This window comes from Haplochromis burtoni, unplaced genomic scaffold, assembly GCF_018398535.1.
Source record: "Haplochromis burtoni strain Fernald_Lab_line unplaced genomic scaffold, NCSU_Asbu1 Contig_267, whole genome shotgun sequence".
NCBI lineage: Eukaryota > Metazoa > Chordata > Actinopteri > Cichliformes > Cichlidae > Haplochromis > Haplochromis burtoni.
In genome coordinates, this window is record NW_024582628.1 from 578,101 (window position 1) to 594,332 (window position 16,232).

Genomic DNA, 16,232 nt, shown 5'->3' on the forward strand with positions numbered 1-16,232 from the left:
TTTACTTCGCTAAAATGTCTTTAGCGTAAAAAGATACTTAAAAATATGGTTATAGAGCACATTTTTATACAGTACCAAGCATACAGTTCCTGATGAGCATTTAAATAGGTGTTTTCATGCATAAAGCATGAAAAACATTCAGAGTCATGAATAATATATAAAACCAGTGAATGCTTTATACATCTTTAACTTTTCCCCATTTTTGGCTGCTGCTCGCATTCGAGGCATATTTTACATTTGCTGCATAAAATCTACCTTTCATAAGGTTATAAAAAAAAGTGGTTGGAGTGTGTTTATAGAGTCCTGTTAAAAGGCGAGAGAAAAGAGAAGCGTAGGAATAAAAAAAGGATTGGAAGCAGCTGGATGTGCTGCGGTTACAGCTTCAATGCAACATCAAAGAATGGCTACATATCCGCTGGGCCGCCCGTGTCCCTTCAGTGTTTAACCTAATATCACAACATTGTTAGTGAAGTGCGCTTAGCCTGAGCACTGGTATGACAGCTAATTGCCAACCGGCAGCACTCAAAAGAGGCTGACCTGAAACTCTGCAGCTTTACAGGGAATATGGTTTGACACTGTTTTGAAGGTCAGCTTCTTCTGCATTCAAACCCCAACAGGTCCTTCCCCCTGGGGTGCCCCATCCTGCTGAAAAGGCGATCACAGGAAACTGGAGAGGCGTATTGTTCTCTCTTTGCTTGGTGACCCTCACCGCCCCATTAAAATCTAGCCTGAAACTCTGCCTGAGGGTCTTCAGCCATCATCGGCACGCATAGCCTCGCTGATGCATTGCATACTAATGAGACAGCGGGGAGCGGGCCATGTGGAGTGGGCGACAGGATGGGGTGGGGGCATCTTTGAAGTGTGAGTTTTCATTGGTCACCATTAACCAGAATTAATATGAGAATGATGCGTGATTATTAGTGAGTTAATTATTGAGTTTGATGCAGGAGGAGCTGCACTGTGAGTGCGGTGAGAGTTGTTGGTCCCATCCAGGTGATTTTGTGTGCTGACTGTTAATGGAAAGACACACTGAGATATTATTCATTCTGCTGACTTGCTGAAGCATTATTGCCTCCACCTTGGAGGTTCTGTTTTCATTTGGCGGTTTGTTTTTGTGCCTCTGTGTCAGCAGGAAATTTGATATTTGAAAAACTTTTACAATTTATAAGCTGGGCATCAGACTAATGAGACCACTGATCATTTTTTTTGATGGGATCAAACTAATATAGCAAAGAGAGTCTGGTGGATTATAACTTAGAATCAATATATAATTATACTTGTAATTAAAATTATGAATATTAATGTCTTGATGCACGTTCAGTCATCCAGGTAAGTAAATCCCCAAAAGTTGATTCTGTTCATCTCATTTTCTGCGTTTTCTCAATGAGCTTCACGAGGTCGTCACCTGAAATGGTTTTCCAACAGTCTTGAAGGAGAGATGCTGAACACTTGTTGGCACCTTTGCCGTTAGTCTACAGTCTACCTATTGTCATAGGTTAGGTGACTGCAAGCCAGGCCATCTGACGCATCACTCTCCTTGGTCACATAGCCCTTACACAGCCTGGAGTGTGTTTGGGTTCATTGTCCTGTTGGAAAAGAAATGATGGTCCAACTAAATGCAGGATGCTGTGGTAGCCATGCTGGTTCAGTGTGCCTTCAATTTTGAATAAATTCCCAACAGTGTCACCAGCAAAGCACCTCCACACCATCACTCCTCCTCCTCCATGCTTCACGGTGGGAACCATGCATGTAGGGACCATCCGTTCACTTTTTCTGCGTCGCACAAAGACACAGCAGATGGAAGCAAATTTGGAGTCATCAGACCAAAGCACAGATTTCTGGTAATTTCTGGTCTAATGTGCATTCCTTGTGTTTCTTGGTCCAAACAAATCTCTTTTGCTTCTTGCTTTTCCTTAGTCGTGGTTTCTTAGCAGCTATTTGACCATAAAGGTCTGATTCACACAGTCTCCTCTGAACAGCTGATGTAGAAATGTGTATGCTACTGGAACTCTGTGACATTTATCTGGGCTCTAATCTGAGGTGCCTTTAACTTGGGATTTCTGAGGCTGGTGACTCAGATGTATCCTCAGCAGCAGAGGTGACTCTTGGTCTTCCTTTCCTGGGGTGTGCCAGTTTCCTCGTAGCATTTGATGGTTTTTGCGACTGCACTTGGAGACACATTCAAAGTTTTAGCAATTTTCCAGACTGACTGACCTTCAGCTTTTAAAGTAATAATGGAATTTGGTTCTTGCCATAATATGAATTCTAACAGTAGTCAAATAGGGCTGTCAGCTGTGAAACAACCTGACTTCTGCACAACACAACTGATGGTCCCAACCCCATTAAGAAGGCAAGAAATTTCACAATTGACCCCTGACAAGGTGCACCTGTCAAGTGAAACCATTTCAAGTGATAACATCATGAAGCTCATTGAGAGAAGGCCAAGGGTTTGCAGCGCTGTCAACAAAGGGTGGCACTTTGTGCAAATCTAAAATATAAGACATATGTAGAGTTATTTATGAATTTATTCTTTGCTACATAATTCCATATATCTTGCATGATATATTTGATATCTCCAGTTTGTATCTACAATATAGAAAGTAGTAAAAATAAAGAAAAAACAATACCTGAGAAAGTGTGTCCAAACCTTTGACTGGTAGTGCACATCTGTGTTATTGTCAAAGAAAAGCACAGCCAACATTATCATAAACATATAAGTAACACTTAATAAATTAAAGATGCACTAATTGATATTTTGATATAATTATCAGTATGTTCATGTGTCCAGAGTCACTCTGTTAAGCTCTGAGCTTTTTAACATTTTCCAGTTTATTATTTTTGCAACCACCAGCTGCAACGGATATTCATGCCATGTTCTGTACGTGCTGGACAGTGTTTAAAGTTTTACTTAACAGAAAGTAATGAATTACATCCTTCCACAAGTCACGAGAATCATTAGTCCTCCTGCAGTATTGGAAGGAACTTAATTAAATGTGCATATAATGAATGATTGCCTAATATGTCTTCACCCAAACTGTAAAGGCCACACATGTGGTCTTTACAGTTTGGGTGAAACTGGTTTGGATCATGAGGCAGATGTACTACTATGTCACTGACATGCTGATTTAAAAAGTTCTGGGTTATGTTACTTATTTGCTTCCTACAGACCACAGGTGGCTTTTCCTTCTTCTTTGGAATGTTTTTCACCAACTTTTATGTTTACTTTGTTACACTTAAGGATTGTGTGTGGCCTGATTAGGGTAGGAATTATTAGTGATTGGGACTGTAACTATATTATACTGTTAATTTATGAATTATGTGATTTTGTATCTCAGGTCATTTTGCGGGGTAACATAAAAGTAATGTAACGAGTAGTTTAATGAATTAGTGTCTATAGCAGGGCCGGTATCGTGAAACTTTTCCATGTGTCTCTGCTGCAGCACACCTGAATAAAATTAGTAGGTGATTAGCAAGACTATAGAACTTGACTGCAGGTGGCAATTCAGCCATTTGATTCATGTTACAGCAGCTCATGAATGAATATGGTTCAATAAAACTAGTTTTAACTTAAGTACATTTAAATAAAAGTGTAAGTAAGGTTAGGTGTTGCCACCTCAGCATGCAGTCAAGTCTTGCTAATCACCTACAAATCTTATTCAGGTGTGTTGCAGCACCGACACATGGAAAAGTTTCAGGATACCGGCCCTGCTATAGACACTAAGGCTACGTCCACACGTACCCGGGTATTTTTGCAAACGCAGATTTTTCTATGCGTTTGCACCTTTCGTCCACACGTAAACGGCGTTTTCGGTCACTGAAAACGAAGATTTCTAAAAACACCTGCCAGGGTGGAGATTTTCTTAAACTCCGTTTTTGCATTTACGTGTGGACGAGAAAAACGGAGAAAACGCAGCGTCAAAGGTGTGCGCCTTTTTTGACGTCACACTGTGCGCCACGTTATTGTTTCGGTGAAATTAATTTCTACAATACTGTTACTTGTACTCTCTGCAGTGTTTAAATGCTTACATATACACACACAGTTACTGTCCCTCCACACATACAACTCGGTTCTGCTTCTATGCCCCATCTTTGTTTACTATTTCCCACCGAGGCTTCTAGACTTCTGATTGGCCAACATTTCTACACGGTTAGGAATATATCGCCACCTGTTGCTTTGGCATGTTCCTAGCAGCATTTTCCTTCATTTCTGCGTTTACGTGTGGACGGGATTATTTTTTAAAACGAAAACGGAAAATCTCCGTTTTCAAAAATACCCGTGTACATGTGGACGTAGCCTAATTCATTAAACTACTCATTACATTACTTTTATGTCACCCTGCAAAATGACCTGAGATACAAAATCGCATAATTCAAAAATTAACAGTATAATATAGTTACAGTCCCAATCACTGATAATTCCTACCCTAATCAGGCCACAAACAATCCTCAAGTGTAACAAAGTAAACATAAAAGTTGGTGAAAAACATTCCAAAGAAGGAGGAAAAGCAACTCTTGTATCAACAGAATCAGACAGAAATGGAGTCTAGAATGCTACATGTAGCTATAATGCTACATGTAGCTATAATGCTACATGTAGCATTATAGCTACATGACTGCTCATTCCTGCTTTTGTCACCTGTTGAATTCAGCTGCTCGGCTGGCGTCAGCATTCAATCCCTTTAACATCACTCGGCACTTGCCAGACTTTATATATCTACAGATCTATAGCTTTGTGATAAAATGATGTCTTTGCATTTGCTTACAAAAGAGCTAATTTAAGTCACGTGGAAAAGTAACCATGTTCTAGATCAACTAGCCTTCTTTCTGACAATAGAGGAGTCGCCTCCTGTTGGCCATTAGAGAGAGTGCAGGTAAAATACTGCTAAAAACCTCACAGGTGGAGGCTACATTATGTCCATCTTTATATCCAGTCTGTGGCTTGGTTTAACTTTCATTAGCTATCAGTCAAAACGTAAAATCATAAACAAAGTCAGGGACAATCGTTCATTTGAATACATACATAGTTTATTTAGCTAATGTGATTTGTGATATCTTTATATTAGTTACAAAAACATAATTTAATTTTCTATACCCGTGTGGTTCTGTTCCCCACTCTGACATGACAGTTGCAGAGGTAGTGGAAATAAGTGACGCAATCTGAAAAAGGATCATGTTGTACAGGATAGTTGCCCTGATTGAAAGCGTATATTACATCTGGTACTCGAAGGATGAAAGACACTGAGATTACTGCTGAGACAAACTACAGTATGAAGGTCCAAACACACCACACGCACACAAAAAAGTACATGTGTACATACACAGAAATATCTGGATGTGTGACTATGTGTACAAAGCTCCATAAACACAATACATAGTGAGTTCTGTCAGACAAATGACAAAAAATACTTTTCCAGATTCAGTGCATACACATTCTCACATCATCAGGGTATTTGTTCATATGTGGTTTAAATATGGAGTGAATTTCTTTTTCCTTTCCTTTACACAAGTTGATCGTTTAGAGTAAAAAGGACTGCAGTGATGTGTAAACATACACACAACATAAGCAAGGGGAGAAGTTGCACTATTGTCCATGTTTATATCTGTCAGTTTAAAACAATAAGGCACAGTTAGCTTACATTTCCTCCTCCTCCCAGAAGCAAATGACCTTCCATACAATCAGCAGCGACACATACTGATATCCACATTAACATAAAGCAGTGTGATACACGTGTGGGAAGATTCCACCTGCAAGCTGGAATTGTGTTTGCTTGTGTTTTTTAAAGGTAATTTGAAATGCACAAAAAGACAAATTTAACTGAGAATAAACCTCTAATTCCCCAAATTCTCATATAAAAAGAAAATAATTTTATTGAAATGTAATACACATTATTCAAAGAAAAACAGATCATTATAGTTAACAGTTCACGATTTGTTTTATATTATTTAATATATGAATGAAAAGCTCCAATCTGCTATCATTTCAACAAGCTAAGGGTGTTAGCTGCAAAGTGCTGTCCAGTGTCCAACAACGTTAGCATCTGCATATATCTTACAGCGAAGTGACACCTCCTCCACACACCAGGATAATAAATTAAGCTGCTTAATAGTTAACTGTGTTAAAAAAATAATGCCACAGGGGGAGGAGTCATTATTATTCGCTTAAATGTCATCGCTCTGCTAAAACTGGTTTTAAGCAAACTTCAAAATAAATGTCTTCTTTCTAAATATACACACATAAAAAGAAAATAAACACAATCTTTGAGATGCTACACCTTATAATTGATAATAAACGTAATTAAACAAATACACAAAATGCTTGTTTTGGATGTCAATATGTAAATATCAGAACATTCCAAGCATGTTATTTACCTTACCACACATTAAATTTAATGGTATATGATTTATTTATTTATTTTTTTGCTTAAATAACATTATCCATACTGCATCATTTTAATTACCGGGAAAATTGGGCATTGGAAAAAATAGGAATGAAACTTTGTGCTGAAATTAATTTATATTCCCCATATTTTCACATGACAAGATTTTGCTTTGTTTTTTGTGTATAATTCAACCTATAAATATCAAGAAAATATAGTTTAGAAAAGAAAAATGCTCATGTATTTATCCCATGAAAAATAAATTGTTTTTGATATTATAAATAGGTAAATGTAACAAACAACAACCTGGCTTTCTTGACCTTTCATGTGGCTTGAAACCAGCAGGGGGCAGTGCTATTTGATAGAAGTGATTTTGCAGCATTCATAGTGAACCTCTTTCCACTAATTAAGTGCAGGCTGAATAAAGTAACATTCACAGACTTTAAATGTAGGAGGGTACAGACATGACAGTATATAAAAATACTGTGTGATACGGGAATGAAATGCTGATGAACTAAAGTGCATTTCTGGAGACAAGCGGCCATAACAGGAGATTCAGATTAAGTGATTCTTAAAGGAAAATATATGTGAGACTAAGTCCAGGACAAAAAAGAGCTCAAAGAAACTGAACAATATTACCTGCAAGAAACAAAACAAACAAAGAACACAGCAGTGGTCAATACTCATACCAGAGTTCACACAGACAAGCAAAACAGCAGCCGATTCAAACCCACCTACAGAGGATATCACAGCATTATTATCATGAGTCTTAGATAAAGACAAGATATGGTTGAACCACTGATACACAGCTTGATATCAGGATTTCAGAGTTCTGAATACACATCCCACCATTTATAAAGGGACCAGTGTGTATGTTCATGATTACTTGCAAATGTGTTTGGCTTTCTTATCTGTGGCAGGATATCATTTGGTCAGTTTTAGCTCCAGGTTTTCAGACAAAAACTGATCAGCAGCACAGCAGGGTGACCTTTACAAAAATACACATGTAATGGATATCATACTGAACAACACTGACATTTATAACAACCAAAATATCTGAGTGAACACGACACACTTGGACACAATTAGCATTTCTTAATTAGTGACGTGTTCCTTCATCTTGTTAACATACTGGTGCGCGGGTTGTTAGTGAATTAGTTTGTTAATGACTACAGCATATAGAATACAATTACTTAAAGCTTTATCACGTAGTATACACACATTACATTGATTTCTCATGAGTTGGGAAGTTAATCAAACCAAAGAGGTGGACCACGTTTAACACAAAGATTTATCAAGATTCATCAAGTTTTCACTGTCTCCCCTGCACTGATTGCACTAAATTTAAGGCAATGTATCACAGTATGGAGAGGCAATGGTCACTATAAATATGTTTCCCTGTATAGCTGTGTTACAATGTGAGCATATTGCTTATGGGCTTCATATGTAGAAAACCACTCGTAATCGATGGTTTTTGGTCATTAATACCTTCTTAAGGCCCACAGAGGAAATTACATTCAACCATAATTAAATTCACTGAATTGCAGCAATTTCATAATGAAGTCTGGAATGAAGTGTGGCCATTTCACTTTTAGTGCGGCACACGGTATATGTGAGTATAAGAATATGGGACCCAAGACATTTAACGTAGCATTTTATGACCCGATCAGAGCTTGGACTTTTTGGCAGGTTTTACTGCATAAAGTTAGAGTTCTCGGATGGACAGCATAATACACAGGCGCCAGCTGTGAACACATCTGTACCTTATTTATGGAAGTTGGAATTTTAGGGCACCCAGTTGCCATATAAAGCACAGTGCAATTAGGTACAGTCCCATTCTTCACAACTTGAATTTAAATGTTGATACTTGTAGAATGGGTGTGTTCATTACTATGGCCAAAGGTGATTCCTTCATCTGCCTTTTCTGGTAAGCTATTTGCACTAGCAATTTAGCACCCTCCATTTAACTTGTCCAATATGGGTGTAGAACCTCAAACAACCCAGATGCTGAACAAAAAGGAAATGAAATTGCTTGTTGGCTGAAGCCAGAGGTTGAAATTAGTTCAACTTCAAGAACAGACTGTATATAAAAGATGGATTTAACCACCATGTCATTAAGCATCAGTTAGAGAAGTCCCAATGCAAAGCCTCGAGCTAAGCATTTTTTCCATCGCTACCTTTGAGCTTTGAAAGGATTGGTTCCCACAAAAAGGAAGTCCTGCAATGTAACAATGTGTCAATCACAAAGCATGCCCAAAAGGATACTCTTAAGTTTTATATGCACAATAATTAATGAAAATTTATGTCATTTATGTCATTTTAAATAAGATCTAGTGATCTGTATTGACCTTCATTAAACTGGACTACTGTTTGCACCCCCCAGTGGCCATTAAAAAAAATGCATATTTAAGGCACTTCCATACTGGCTTTGCATTTATGACTCAGAAGTTATGTCCATCTTTTATCAGCAGTCTGTGGTCAAGACATCACAAGTAACGGAGACTGGTTTAAGTGACGGAAATGTCTTTGAATGCCAAAAAACCCCTATCTTATTTACCAGTTATGTTGTTAAGGAGGCTTATTTATTTTAAACATGTGGTTGCTGGTGCTGTTGGAATTATGATGCATTCAGGTCAGAAGACGCAGCAGGAAGAATGGAAAGATATTTTCTGTTGGGTCACACAGAAAATCTCTTTAAAACAGAGTCAGTACTATTATTATTTTAATAAATGGCAGCAGATAAATCTTTGATGAAGGTTTCAAAATTATCTGCCAATTTTTTTAATTTGCTGCTACAATTGCTCCCACTTGTCCTAGTTTTATAGGACAGAAACAATATTCCCTTGTACTGACTCAAACAGCCACTGTGTCATGTGAGTGTTTCTCCACACGCCGCAGTTTATAGTATTTCCGATACAAGCTCAATGTTGGAAAAAAGAAAATACAGTTAGTACTACCACAAACATTCCACAAACATTTTGACTTTTAGCCTCTTCACATGCAAACAGTATGTTACACTTTACTTTTTGTCAAAGAGAATTTATCCCTCACAGCCTCTCCTACAACACTGCTGTTGCTTTGGCTTTAGAGAAGTAGAGGACCCCAGATAGAGCCTGGCGGAACACCGGGAGGCACCTCTTAGCTCGGAGCTCAGTCTGATCATAGTGGAGGGTGTGGCAAGATTGCAGCAGTGGTGACAGTGAGGTGTTGGCAGAGTAGTACAATCTAGATGTTGGTTTCCCGCTGCATAGGTTGCTCGTCTTTCTGACTTTCGTCGACCAGTTCTTCAGTGGCCTGGGCTTCGCCATCAGCCTCCTTTTGATCCAGAGTTTGGTCCGGATCTTCTGTCTCAGTCCGTTTGTACATCTCTGCACGTCTGCGCTCACGATCTAAGAGTCTATAGTTAATGAAGTTTCCGATGAAGAGCCAAATACTGGCCAGAATCACAATAGCTCCACAGCAAAAATACATATACTTGTAATTTTTTGTGACATCGACCAGTTTCCCTGCAAGACAACAGAAACTATTAAGATATAAATAATATACATTTTAGAGTATCACATGTAAAACTGAGGTACACTATACCGGAAACATGTTTCAGCTAATGTCACTTAATTTTGAATTGTGGGTTCGGTCAGTGTTTTCCTTAAAGTTGTGTTGCCAAATCATTTATTTTCCATTTCTGGGATTCCACCAATCAGCTGGTTAACTTGTAGAGGGCAAAATACTAAAGTGTTTTTCAGGACTGGTATCATTTTCAACTAGCTGCAGTAGTCCAGGATCAATTGACTGCAAATAGATGCTATCATTCGTTGTTCTTGACAGCATTAAATTGAATGGAAACCAGTAAATGAATGAAATATGCTCAAAAACAGAAAGACTGTACCTGCTAATGGTGGCCCAATGAGAACTGGGCAGCACTCCACAATGGTGGTCAGTCCCACAGCACTGGAGAACCTCTGAGCTCCAACCAGGTCCATCAAGGTCTCAAACAGCACTGAGCTGACCATTCCAAAGGCAAAGCCAAAGAATATTGCATACACCACCAAACCAGTGTAGCTTTCAACCAGTGGACAGAGGATATGGCATACTCCATTGTACAGTACAGCAAAGCTGAAGAAGTACTGGATCTTGGGTCTGACCCAACGAGAGTTGGCCAGTAGCCCCATGGAAGGCCTGGCACCCATGTCCACAAAAGCCAGGATTGAGAGCAGGAAGGCAGCAGAGTACTCATCTACACCCATGTCCTTTGCATAGGCAGCAAGGAAAACAATAGGTGCGAAGAAGCCTACGAACATGATGACATTACCCGACAGGTAAATGAGAAAGCCACGATGCTTGAACAGAGATAAGTCCAGATACTTGTTAACTATTTGCAAAAAACTGCGCTTCTCCTTGCTCGTGGTAGCAATGGCGGCCAACTCTTCATCCTTCTTGACCTTGCCAGGTGGAGGTCCTAAAGGCCTCATGAGCGAACCTGCCACACAGCAATTCAGCAGCAGGCCACCCAAGATGAGGAAGCTTCCTCTCCAGCCAAACTGATTGTAGAGATACTGGTTGAGAGGAGCCAGGGTGCTGAGGAAGACTGGACTGCCTGCCATTGCCAGCCCATTAGCAATCGGACGCTTCTTATAGAAGTATTTCCCTATCATAGTCAACGCTGGCTGCAGGTTGAAGGCCAGCCCCAGTCCTATATTGAAAGAAAGGCATTGAACTTGAAACAACTGTGCTTTAACTGCAGTTACAATAATCAATACTACAGAATACTACTTTTATTTTTTTGTTTACCTAAATAAGAACTAAAATTAAAATAAAGTTTGAAAAAAAAAAGACATAAGAATAGCTTTAAGCAAAAAAGGATTTTTGTTGATGTTGCTTTGGTGCTTATAGCTATGCTACAGCAGCAGTTTGGCTTGAATCTATGAAACTAAGGACATTCCTGTCAGCCACAACTATAATTTGTGCTTATTAGTGTTTATTAGGAGGCTTGATATTAGCAGGCTAATGCACGAAATGAAAAAGGTCATCATTATCCCTGCTGTGGAACAGCATTAGCAGTGTGCACACTGCCGGCACGGAGAAAATACCAGCAAATAGAAAAATGCTGCAATAGCACAACAATTTGAATAAAGCACTGGATATATTAAAAAAAAAAACAGAATGGAAAATGAATAAAACACAGTGGAAGTAAAAAACAAAAACAAATCACAAAACATAAGGAAAGTGCAGCTGTTTTTGTTTTTTTTGCTGTTTTTAGTATTTCTGTTGTTTTTTTTCATGCTTTTGCAACAGTTTTCTATTTGATGGTGTTTTCTTCAGTTGCACTTGAGTTTTATTCATAAAGAGGTCAGAAAAAAACCTTCCTAATGCAATGCATTGCGAGCGAATGATTTAAAAAGCTATTAAATAGTTTAACAGTACAACAGGACACTAAATGGTTTGTTCCCCACATGTGAATACTGATCATTAGATGGTAAATTTGTGACATTTTAATGCTCTGTATTGATACTGTTGTACTGTAGCTGATTTCTGGAAAACATGAAACAAGTGCCACGTCCAAATATGGAAATGATTAATCTTACAAAATTTTAAATAAAAGAAAATGACTTAAATATATACAGCAAACTATTTTCTTTTCTAACCAGATTCCAATGAATAATCAAATTAACCCAAAATGGATTTAAACGGATTCAGATGGACTTACCAGTAACAACTCCCATACAGATGTAAAGCTGCAACACATTAGTGCAGAAGGAAGCTGAGATCATGCCCAGGGCACAGAGGCAGCCCCCCATCATGACGATGGGTCTGCAGCCATATGTGTTCACCAGTATGCTGCTGATGGGACCTGCAAAATATAGAAGACAGAAAATCAAACCACATGTTTGCATGTTTACAGCTGTCAGGATCACTGAAAGTGAGCGCATAATGACTTAATCTTGTTAGCGCCGAACACCACCCAGAACCCAGCAGCTATTAATAGCAGAAACTAGGTTGTTTCAATTTTTAAACGAGGCACTCCCACCATCGTGTGTCAAATTAATTTAAGTAAAGTGACAGTGTGATTAAACAGAATAGACTTGCATGTAAAATTACTTTTTAAATTCCATTTGACAAGTTTAAGTTATGTAAAAAAATGCATTGTGTCGAAATACATTAACTAATGTTTTATTCTCCCGGCTGCACATTTAGAGGCTGTGCAAACAAACAGCCTTAAGAAAACATTCAGTTTACTCACTGAATCCAGATTTGTAAGGGATACAAAAGAGTCGCCTACTGCGAGCATGTGAGGTCACTAATTATGCAACTTCAGCATGTAATGACACTGAAAGCTCACAGCCAAAGTCTTAAATTAGGTTAATTAGGTTATAAGAAATCCCTAATGTAACCATGTTATCTAAATGACTTAATGAAAAGAAAAAACAGAGGTCTGTGTGAATATTATTAAACAAATGTTAATAGGAAAAGACTGATTAGATCTCACAAAGGCACTTCCATAGTTTTACTATGCTATGAGCTGTAGGTATGTATGACTTGTAATAAATCTCCGAATGCACCTTCATTATGAAATCCATGAATCTCAGCACTGAATTCATCAGCCAGGATGCACTTCCAATGTGAAATCCAGCACTGAGCAAGACTTTCAGTGGAGCCTGCCTGATTTATTCACACATCGATGTTATCAGCCAATGTTATAATGGAAGAGAATTGAATAGAATAGGTTTTGGTTTTTTTTGTTGTACATGTAGAACAAAATTGTGGGCAAAGAAATTTTGAAAAGTCGAGACTGGAGAAACACCCTTCAAGCATTCAAGCACTGTTTAGATTGCTACAAATGTAACAAGCAGTTGATCCCAGCAGAGTTGGGAAGAGTGTAAACAAGCAAATGCTTAACTACACATAACAAATGTTAGGGAAATCGAATTACGTTTCATGTGTCAGAAAGAACAAGAATCATTTTTTTCTTTTTATCACCATTATCGTCATTAGTCTCAAAAATTCCATATCAGTCAGGCTTTAATTTTTAAAGCTGTAGTATATTTGGACAATTGTGGTCAATAGGACACCATGTAATCACATTACTGACATATAATGATCTAATAAGACTAGTAGCGTAAATTTGAATCCAATATTAACCCTCAGCCTTGGTTCAGCAACTCATGAAGGAAAATATCTGGCTCTCTAGCTGCTAACTGCTATCTCGCCGCTTTGCCAGCTTAATCAGGGTCCTAACTGTTAGTGCAAAGTTTTCACTGTATGCTACTAGTTACCATAATGGAAATAGATGCCTGGTGCTAATGGAAGCAAAACTCATAAGAGTTAAACATGAAGCTATAGCTGTGAGTCAGAAAGTAAGACAAGTTGAAAGATGGAAATTGAAGCTATCGCTCTATTAAGCTAATAGAAACTGGAGTTGGGTCAACAACACAAAAAAATCATCAAATTATTCAGGGTTAAAATGAAAATATTTTAAAATATTAGTAAGGATGATAACCACAGGTATTTATTATCTCAAATTCAAATTTCAAATTCAAATTTTATTTGTCACGTACACAGTCATACACAGTACGATATGTAGTGAAATGCTTGGACAACTGCTGGTGACCTAAAGAAAACAAAAAAGGAAAAGGCTATGAATAAGATAGGAAATAAATATGAGAAATTAAAAAGGGTAAATTTAACTAGGAAGGAATAAAATATAAATTAAGGTTAAAAATGAAATAACTGTACAACACAAATTAGAATGAAGGGTAAATTTAACTGGGAAAGAATAAGATAAAATATATAAATTAAAGTTGAAAATAAAATAACTGTACAACAAAATACACAATATAGAACTATATAAGAATGTATGAAGAAATATAAATAAATATATACACAATAACAGCAGCTTAACAAGTATTAACTGGAAATGAAGAATATAATGTCCAGTGTTGTGCAATCCGCATTATGTCTTGTGCAGTGCAAATTTGCTTAAAGTGATTTAAGTGATCTCCGCCAAGGAGGTTGTGTTTTTGGTGTGCATGTCACTCTGTCTCTAAACACAATAGCTTGAAAATCTTTGAATAAATTCAGATAAAACTTTGAAGGGGAGTAGAGTGGGGTCACAATCCATCCAAATTTGGCTTGCATCCACCAAGGTTTTCAAAATAAACTCAATGATTTATTGGTGGAAAATTTACAAAAAGCCTTGTAACTTATAAACTATGATTGGTGCAGGTGGTGTGTATTGTCAACATGTAGAAAGTACCGAAATATGATTTAAAATCATATGACATTTGACCTCTGATCTCTAGATTGATAGATTGATCCGAAGGTCAATATCATTATAATGCTTCACAGAGCGATTTAAGAAAGTGTTTCTCGGGTGCCATTATTCGTTTGAATAAAATAAAAATTTTAAAATTTTAAAAAAAGGTGCCATTATTTGTACTGAGAACATATGGGCATACAGGGAATTATATATGGGGATTCTATATATCACATTACTTTGGACCTTTCACTTCTTCTCACTCTTCTTCAAGGTCAAATAAGGTCAAACGTTTATATCTTTTATCTTAAAAACTATGCTTAAAATAAATTCTGCCTTTTTGTTCGTATTAGCAACATATAGGAAATGACACTGTTTATGATTATTATCTAATTCAACTCAGTTCAATTTATATAGCGCCAAATCAAAACAGTCGCCTCAAGGCGCTTTATATTGTAAGGTAATACATACAGAGAAAAACCCAACAATCACATGACCCCCTATGAGCGAACACTTTGGCGACAGTGGGAAGGAAAAACTCCCTTTTAACAGGAAGAAACCTCCAGCAGAACCAGGCTCAGGGAGGGGCGGGGCCATCTGCTGTGATTGGTTGGGGTTAGGTGTTATGTACTTTACAGTAACAGCTTGTAACCAACAATATGTAACAACATTACTAATAATTTTACTAAACAATGAAATGAATGCTACAAATGTACTACATCCACATAAACAAATAACAATTATATACAAAATGATGTCAAGAATGTTGAAATGGGATTCATATAACAAAAGCCTGCATCTTGCACTTGCTTTAAGTGCACTTCAAAGCTATTGCAGTGCTTCTTGCTGTCATTAAAATCTAGTTCTTCCTGCATTAAAAAAAAAAAAAAAAAAAAAACGCAGAGTAAGTCCATTTCTATTCTAATAACAGTGATGGGAAAATCTCCTCTAACTTAATGACTTACTGTTTGTTATTCTCCGTTGGGCCTGGAATGAATTTTCATTCACATTTTTCTGCTTTGCTGCTCGTTTCACTGATTTTAGCTAAAAATGGTTGACTCAACAACTCAGATTATATTGCTGCTGTGGCACTTTATGTTCTATTGTTTACATTTTGTTCCACTTGAGATGTGTGAGAACATTTGATTGCTTTCTCTGTACAAAGCACCCTGCTTATAATGAGGCAGCAATAAGAATTGTTTGAGAAATCTAAGCATCTTTTAACTCACCCCGTCTCCTAACCTTTTTGCTGAATTTTAAGTGCAGGAGGTGTAAATCGAACAGAAAGAGAAAAGTAATGAAAGATGTTTTTTCTTCTTCTTCTTCTTTTTTTGAATAATGCTCTCATTACCAGGCAGAAGATGTATCATATTTCTGCCAGGCCCAATGCAATTTAAAAAGCCACACTGGGCGAGGAGTCATCTCACTTAATTTGCTCTGCATGAATCTTTTTTCGACCTTGAGGAAAGTTCCCCTCATTTGCATCCGCAGCAGTGATCGGTATTCTCGGGGGCTTGGCGGGACCCGAATCGGCCAAGATGAGGAAGCCCCTGAGCCTGCACATTACCTCTCTTGCAAAAGGGCTTATCATCTCCTGGCCAGAC

General features: G+C 37.7%; 1 protein-coding gene across 1 annotated transcript in view; it reads right to left on the reverse strand.

Annotated features, from left to right (window-relative positions):
- Positions 1-5,572: 5,572 nt before the first annotated feature.
- zgc:165507 (monocarboxylate transporter 2) overlaps positions 5,573-16,232 on the reverse strand; it is a 28,184-nt gene continuing 17,524 nt past the window's right edge. Inside the window, exons 3-5 of the mRNA XM_005939239.3 lie at positions 12,082-12,225; positions 10,264-11,067; positions 5,573-9,883 (exon numbers count right to left, since the gene is read on the reverse strand). Of these exons, the coding sequence (XP_005939301.1) occupies positions 9,603-9,883; positions 10,264-11,067; positions 12,082-12,225 (1,229 nt within the window). The 3' untranslated portion in view covers positions 5,573-9,602. The remainder of the gene's footprint in view (positions 9,884-10,263; positions 11,068-12,081; positions 12,226-16,232) is intronic.